Below are 8,739 nucleotides of genomic sequence, written 5' to 3' on the forward strand. Positions count from 1 at the left end.
GAACACTCTCTAACACTTGATGGCTGCTCTGTTAATTCCTTGTCATCAGTTAGGAACCTAGGTGTGCTATTTGATAGTAATCTTTCCTTTGAAAACCATGTTTCTAGCATTTGAAAAACTGAATTTTTTCATCTTAAAAATATCTCAATTACAACCTATGCTCTCAATGTCAGATGCAGAAACGTTAATTCATGCGTTCGTGACCTCAAGGTTAGATTATTGTAATGCTTTATTGGGTGGTTTCTCTGCGTGCTTAATAAACAAACTCCAGCTGGTCCAAAATTCAGCAGCTAGAGTTTTGATAATACATAGAATATCAAAATCAACTGCGGGCGGCAGATCCTTTTCCTATTTAGCGCTCAAACTCTGGAATAATCTACCTAACATTATTCGGGAGGCAGACACTCTGTCAGTTTAAATCTAGATTAAAGACCCATATCTTTAACCTGGTTTACACATAACACACATTTATGTATGAACACATTTCTAATATTCAAATCCGTTAAAGGATTATTAGGCTGCATTAATTAGGACAATCGGAACCGGGAACACTTCCCATAACCCCCGATGTACTTGCTATATCGTAAGAAGAATGGCATCTATGCTAATATTAGTCTCTTTCATTCTTATTCCAAGGTCACTGTAGCCATACAGATCCAGTCTGTAGCCAGATCAGATGGTCACCGTAGCTACCCGGATCCAGTCCGTATCCAGTCCAGATGGTGGATCAGCACCTAGAGACGACCTCTACAGCCTTGAATGTCAGCGGAGACCATGTCAACTAGATGAGTCCCAGAGACAGATCCCCTGTGAAGACCTTGTCGGCCATCAGCACAAGACCATGAGAACCAGACGAGTCCTCTGCTCAATCTGATGTGTGTTGCAGCCTGGAATTAAACCACACCATGCTGGTTTCGTCTGTTCAGAGGAGAACTGCCCCACCCGACTGAACCTGGTTTCTCCCAAGGTTTTTTTTTCTCCATCTCGGTCACCGATGGAGTCTTGGTTCCTTGCCACCTTCGCCTTTGGCTTGCTTAATTGGGACACAATTTCTGGCAATATTGTTGACTTGACTGCACAGATACTATTTGAACTGAGCTGGACGATGACAGCACTGAATCATCAATGAACTGACTTTAACTGATAAACTGACTGTTTTCTATCATCCTCTTGCATTATCAGCTCACGTTTCTCCTGTTTGACACTGTAAAGCTGCTTTGACACAATCTGTATTGTATAAAGCGCTATATACAGTAAATAAAGGTGACTTGACGACTTGAATTGACTGAGGTCATTGAGAGAAACTGACGGTTGGAGCAAACTTATAACACACATATAAGAGCATGAGTCTGCAGCAGCTGTAGTCTCTGAGATTAGTCTGCAATCTCTCCTAATGCAGGTGAACACCATTAAGATCTTGATTTATTCAGGCCTATGGCTCCAGACGAACCAAGCTCATCCTCACAGCCAAACGCGCACTGCTCGCGCTCAGTTGCATGATAACCGCGGCCACGATGTGTCTGGTGTGTGAACGACTGACTCGTGTTTCAGGAACAGAGCATGATTTTCTTCTCACAAACTGTTAGGAGATAGAACTAAAAATATACATATCAACATTAGACATAATGTGTATATTCACTCAATATCTTAGCATTTGTTCTGAATGGTTAAAATTGTGATTTTAGTGTAATTGTACAAACGTCCAGCTTCACATGTCTTTCTGCTGTCAAATCTTGACTGATTTTGATCAAGTAAACGTCAGAATAACTGCAGTAATATTACTGGACTGAAGCAGCTCAGCTTTACTTGATTCTCCATCAATCATGTTTTAGCGTCTCAAATCTGATCCTCAGGATCTTTTGAGGAGCGTTTGTTTCCAGAAGCTTTACTTTCACTGTTCCTCAGCGGAGGAATGATCTTCACAAGCCTCCAGAACATCTCACATCTTCTGAGGAGCCTTTATTTCTTCAGCTCTCAATCACTGCATTATATGTTTGGATCATTTCAATCTCATCTCACTGAGACAGATTACTGGAGATATAGAGCGATGACTGATATTTAGATCAAGTTTTAAAGATCCTGAAATATTTAATGGTCAGATAAAATGTGCACTGAAATCGCTATAACATTTATGACGTTGCTTCATTTTATATCACATCTCAGTCAATTTCTTCAGTTTATAAACACAAACACATGATTTGTTCATGTGTACAGTAATGTTATGGAGCTCTATCCCTCATTTACGAGACAGAACAGCACAAGGATCGATGGCATGACCATTTATTCAGAAATACAGTAAAAATGCCATTGTCAAAGTCAATCTGATAATGACTTGAATATATCTCTTCTATTATGAATACGTTTTCTGGTTCAGTCTCTTTGATGGAGGTTTGAAGTCATTTTTTGAGAAGGTGGTTCGTTTACGTCACACCAAAAACAATAACAAACAGCAACATGTAAGACCACTGGATTCAGTTTGTCAAACAGCTTTGTAAACCATCGTGTAGACCTTTGTAAATGAAGACTAAGCTCAGTAGATGCTTATGATCACAAAAGGCTAGTCAGTAATAGTATAGTATTGTGAGGTGTGAGAGGAGCAGATGCGTCACATGACTAAGCGTTCAACAGAAATCAGAAGCAGTGGAAATTAATTAGCCAGCGTGTCCTAACGCACATTGAGTGCTCGACAGCACTTTCTGCATAAAACATGAAGCTATAAAGACGTGATCTTAACATCTGATCCTTTTAACACTTCCCATTGACTGAGTAAAGCTGGAGCTCTCATTACTGCTCATGTAAGCGTGCTGTCGTTGCTCACGCGCTTCAGTAATGTGCGTTAACAGAGAGCATCAGAAACACAAGCACTCCACGCTTCAGTCACGCTCTGATTCCTGCAGACCAGCATAGACATATACTACTGTTACTGATTACAAACACTTTTTATGGATTACATGATTACATACTGTTCATAAGAAGGCAGTGAGTTATTCATAATTTATTGATTCTCCCTAATTCTTCTTTTTTCTCTTTTAAAGTTTTCTTAAAAACTTCAAATGCCATGTAAATAATTTTGTGATCCATGCTTCTAATTTGAGATGAAAAGCACCTCTCAAGATCATGTATGAAACAAAGAGTTATGCGAGTTATTGGTGATGTATAGCTGTGAAACACTGCCTTCAGTAACTGTTGATTTTGAACAAAAATATTTCAAACCTGGAAGACTTTGGGCATGAAATGTCATTGTTGTTTTCATGTTTATTAATGTTTGTTCATATAATGTAGGGATTCCCAAAAGTTTTTGTCAGCTAAACCCATAATTACCTGAAATATTCCTGAGGAGCTTAATATCTCAATAATTTAACAACACATGTTCACAGTTCATTGTCGGTTGGTTAATTGTCACACTGACATGCATGTAAACAAATTAAATATTTGTTTTTAGTGTTTAAGCATTTTATTTGGATTGTTTTTGTTTTAAGATAAATTATTTACATTTTTTATGACTGAATTAATTAGCTTTTTGTCAACTAACAAACCCACTTGAGTTCTGACATTAAGCCCAGTTTGGGAAACCATGTTCTGATATGATTTTTAATGCATTTTTATATGTACAGTATATCAATATGGTAAATTTAAGTTAAAAAAGTTAGGTAAAAAGTACTCAGAATACCTAAAATGAGTAACCTAGATTACGTTACTAACTACAGTTTTCACTGTCTGAGTGTGTGTGCGTGTCTGAGTGTGTGTGCGTGTGTGCGTGTGTGAGTGAGAGTCTGTGTGTGCGTGTGTGAGTGAGTGTCTGTGTGTGCGTGTGTCTGTGTGTGCGTGTGTCTGTGTGTCCGAGTGTGTGTGTGAGTGTGTCTGTGTGAGAGTCTGTGTGTGTGTGTGTCTGTGTGTGTGTGTCTGTGTGTGTGTGTCTGTGTGTGTGTGTCTGTGTGTGTGTGTCTGTGTGTGTGTGTCTGTGTGTGTGTGTCTGTGTGTGTGTGTCTGTGTGTGTGTGTCTGTGTGTGTGTGTCTGTGTGTGTGTGTCTGTGTGTGTGTGTCTGTGTGTGTGTGTCTGTGTGTGTGTGTCTGTGTGTGTGTGTCTGTGTGTGTGTGTCTGTGTGTGTGTGTCTGTGTGTGTGTGTCTGTGTGTGTGTGTCTGTGTGTGTGTGTCTGTGTGTGTGTGTCTGTGTGTGTGTGTCTGTGTGTGTGTGTCTGTGTGTGTGTGTCTGTGTGTGTGTGTCTGTGTGTGTGTGTCTGTGTGTGTGTGTCTGTGTGTGTGTGTCTGTGTGTGTGTGTCTGTGTGTGTGTGTCTGTGTGTGTGTGTCTGTGTGTGTGTGTCTGTGTGTGTGTGTCTGTGTGTGTGTGTCTGTGTGTGTGTGTCTGTGTGTGTGTGTCTGTGTGTGTGTGTCTGTGTGTGTGTGTCTGTGTGTGTGTGTCTGTGTGTGTGTGTCTGTGTGTGTGTGTCTGTGTGTGTGTGTCTGTGTGTGTGTGTCTGTGTGTGTGTGTCTGTGTGTGTGTGTGTGTGTGTGTCTGTGTGTCCGAGTGTGTGTGTGAGTGTGTCTGTGTGTCCGAGTGTGTGTCTGAGTGTGTCTGTGTGTCCGAGTGTGTGTCTGAGTGTGTGTCTGAGTGTGTCTGTGTGTCCGAGTGTGTGTGTGAGTGTGTCTGTGTGTCCGAGTGTGTGTGTGTGTGTCTGTGTGTGCGATGTGTGTGTGAGTCTGAGTGTGTATTAAAAAAAGGATTTTAGGATTGAAAATGATTCCTCATGCTCACTAAACCAGTTTCACAAACTGAATCATGAAATCCTGGAATATGTTTATATGGTTTCATCTTCTGACATGGCTGTTTGAGAAATAAAAAGAACACACTGCATCATTTAGGGTTAAAAGAATTGTTGCCAAACATACAACATGCCAGAAACACATTAATTACTGCAATAATGATCCAATCCTAGACTTGAGTATTTGCTTATTTCAATCCAAATGTAAAAAATTTTTCTTGACCAGGCAGTGTGTATGCAATTCTGAGAAATGGAGCACATGTTCAGTTGTGACTAAAGTTGAAAATGAACTTAGATTCATCATAACATCCTCTTTCAATATACTGTAACCACCCTAAAAGAGCTTGAAAGGCGTTCATAGACCCAGCATAACTGAATCACGAGGAACGTTTGTGTGATTTTCCTGGAAGAAAGGAATGATTCTGCACAGCTGGTTTTCACAGAACAGGACACGAGAGCTTTTTTCAGACATCTGTCAGGTGCGACATCGATTCTTCTCACTTGAGCAGCCTCTCGTGAATCTAAAACAGAATCGATATCCAGTTCTCCGGCAGAAGCTCGTCTGATGGACAATCACAGATATTATACTTGAGGCATAGTTTGTAGTGTCCAACAGTCATAGAAACCCCATATCAAGCTACTAGTGACCTGAATTCTGTCCTGCTCACGTCTTGCTGAAAGAACACAACATGCTCAGTCTTTATGTTTAGCTGACAGTCTTTAACATGACCGAGAGAAGTGCTGTCATCTGTGGTGTGCCGTACAGAAACACGAAGATTTTTTATGTTTCTGAAAGTCTCTTCTGCTCATCAAGGCTGAACTTATTTGATCAAAAATATATTCACAAATATTGTAAAATATTATAATTTAAAACAGCTGTTTTCTGTGTGAATATCTGTTAAACTGTAATGTATTTCTGTGATGCGCAGCTGTATTTTCAGCATCATTACTCCAGTCTTCAATGTCACATGATCTTCAGAAATCATTCTAATATGCTGATTTGCTGCTCAAGAAACATTTCTGATTATTATCAATGTTGAAAACAGTTGTGCTGCACAATATTTTTGTGAAAACGGTGATGCTTTTTATTTTTCAGGATTCACAGATGAACAGAAAGTTGAAAAGAACAGCATTTATTTGAACCTCTACTGTTACTTTTGATCAATTTAACGCTTGTAGCTCTGATTCTAACAGACACATAAAGGCCAAACAAAATCACAGGTGCACATTTGGTTAATACATGATTCTTCTTTATTACACCTGAAAAAAATGAAACATGACTCAAAAAACAGGATGCTGCTCTATCAAAGTCCAGGCTGAAGGCTTCAGTAAAAAGTCTTGATAAACGCAACAGGTTCATTCCTCGATGAAAATAAGGCAGGCGCTGGTGTTCAAATTCAATTAAAGCCTCATTTAGTCGCCACACATAAAACACAGGTCATGTCACATGATCTTCATTCAGTGCGTCCAGTATCCTCGGTCCTGAATCACATCATCAGTCTCCAGCTGGTTAAACACAGTGTTGAGACGCCGTCTGGTCAGCAGCTGTGAGCTCACTGACCCACAGACAGAGGAATATTAGAGGGTCCGGCTCCGCTCTGGGCCGCAGGGGACGAGACACTGCTGGACTGAGGGACGGAGGTTGCTGTGGACGCTGCCGCTGCCGGCTCCATCTTACTGATGTGAGTGATGAAGCGCAGACGGAGACGCATCGCTGGCCTCAGTGAACAGATGATCCTCTCCACCTACAGACACAACACACACACACACACACTGATTCATTCTGCGTCCCAAATCACCTGCTCATACTACACATAATATAGATGTACATCCTGCACACTTTACAATATGTGACCCTGGAGCACAAAACCAGTCTTAAGTGTCAATTTTTCAAAAGTGAGATTTATACCATCTCAAATTTGAATAAATAATCTTTCCATTGATGTATGGTTTGTTAGGATAGGACAGTATTTGGCTGAGATACAACTATTTGAAAATCTGGAATCTGAGGGTGCAAAAAAATCTAAATATTGAGAAAATCATCTTTAAAGTTGTCCAAATGAAGTTCTTAGCAATGCATATTACTAATCAAAAATTAAGTTTTGATATATTTACGGTAGGACATTTACAAAATATCTTCATGGAACATGATCTTTACTTAATATCCTAATGATTTTTGGCATAAAAGAAAAATTGATCATTTTGACCCATACAATGTATTGTTGGCTATTGCTACAAATATACCCCAGCGACTTAAGACTGCTTTTGTGCTGCAGGGTCACATATATAAAGTACACATCCTGCAAATTTCACTTCTTTTCCTGTCCGACAGTATTGGAGGGAAATGAAGTAGGGCACTGATCTTTCATTCACGTCTTTCATATCGAGTAATATCATAACAATATCATAATCTGTTAAACTGTAATGTATTTCTGTGATGCGCAGCTGAATTTTCAGCATCATTACTCCAGTCTTCAGTGTCACATGATCTTCAGAAATCAATATGCTGATTTGCTGCTCAAGAAACATTTCTGATTATTATCAATGTTGAAAACAGTTGTGCTGCACAATATTTTTGTGGAAACTCAGATACATTTTATTTTTTCAGGATTCACAGATGAACAGAAAGTTCAAAAGAACAGCATTTACTTGAAACAGAAATCTTTTGAAACTTTATAACTGTCTTTACTGTCACTTCTGGATTCCTTACTGAATAAAGGAATTTTTAACATGAATGTATATATTTGATCATTTATGATGTAGTTTCAGATACTAGTGTGGAGTTATCTGCCACACTTGTTTTTATTTGTTCAAATTTCCACTGGAAATAGTAAACCATCCAGGAACCTTATGGATACTCATTTCAACACACTACGGTCTGGGACACACTAATTTTAATTTCAAATACCATTTAGGATGGACATTATGTGAATTGGGAGGCAGATTTAGTAGAGAAGCGTGTGACAGTCGTCTTGTAGTTCAGATGATCAGACAAAAGCACAGCGGAGAATGAGCTTTATTTGCTGTGACTGCTGATACTGAGCTGATATAAGCGTGACCTCTGCTGTTCTTCCCTGAGGGGCTTCAGAAGAGACTGCAGACTCACAAACACACTCATCTGAATAACACACAGCCTCTGAATGAAACCAGGGGCCGTCAGCAGCACACGTGTCCCTCACTAATCACAAACTGATATTCCTTGATCTTGATGCTGCTCGGCTGCACTTTCTGGTTTTAAGAAGACAAACGTTTTTAAAGACACATTTCCTCAGAGTCTATCAGGGCTCGTCAATGTCAAAATTCTCAAGACGGCCAATCAAAACCAAAGAAGACAGGCTTTACTCTTCACAGAAACTGAACGTGAATTCCAGCGACGCAAGAACTAGATAAACATCATCTGACAACTGTTTCACAACAGAGAGATCTCCGATGATGAAAACTGTTCCAGCTTGTCAAATTTGGCTATTTTAAGAAAATAGCCTTTATCATTTACATAATTCATCTAATTTGTAATAAAATGTGACGAGACAAGAAAGATTAACATATTTTAGGCATATTAAGAGTGTGCATATTCCAAAATAAATATTATTTGCAAATAGTTCATATAAATCCCTTGACAACCGATTCTAGTTCTTTAACTATTATCTTTCTTTATGTAAAAGCGTAATTACACTTTTACAGTGTCGCCTCAAAATAGTGAAACCTGTGTTAATTATTACACAAATAAGTACTGAGTAATACTAATTAACTACATGTACTTACCGCAGGGTTTGGTTTAGGGTTATTTGCTTTTAATTATGCATAATTTACTGTTATTACTATAGTAAGTACATGTAACGTGTGACCATCATGTTAAAGTAAAGCATTGACCCCATTACATTTGTGACCTGCCACACCCTCAGTGCTCAAGACATGCTTACAGCCATGAATACAGAAGAGAATGGAGTGTGTGTGTGTGTTTGAGTGTGTGTGTGTGC

The 8,739-nt window shown here is 39.3% G+C and overlaps 1 protein-coding gene across 1 annotated transcript in view; it reads right to left on the reverse strand.

The window, feature by feature from the left end:
* Positions 1 to 5,892: 5,892 nt before the first annotated feature.
* The window catches only part of med23 (mediator complex subunit 23), a 61,731-nt gene continuing 58,884 nt past the window's right edge, over positions 5,893 to 8,739 (reverse strand). Inside the window, exon 29 of the mRNA XM_016469281.1 lies at positions 5,893 to 6,507. Within this exon, the coding sequence (XP_016324767.1) occupies positions 6,316 to 6,507 (192 nt within the window). The 3' untranslated portion in view covers positions 5,893 to 6,315. The remainder of the gene's footprint in view (positions 6,508 to 8,739) is intronic.

Source organism: Sinocyclocheilus anshuiensis, unplaced genomic scaffold, assembly GCF_001515605.1.
Source record: "Sinocyclocheilus anshuiensis isolate Anshui unplaced genomic scaffold, SAMN03320099.WGS_v1.1 scaffold1431, whole genome shotgun sequence".
Taxonomy (NCBI): domain Eukaryota; kingdom Metazoa; phylum Chordata; class Actinopteri; order Cypriniformes; family Cyprinidae; genus Sinocyclocheilus; species Sinocyclocheilus anshuiensis.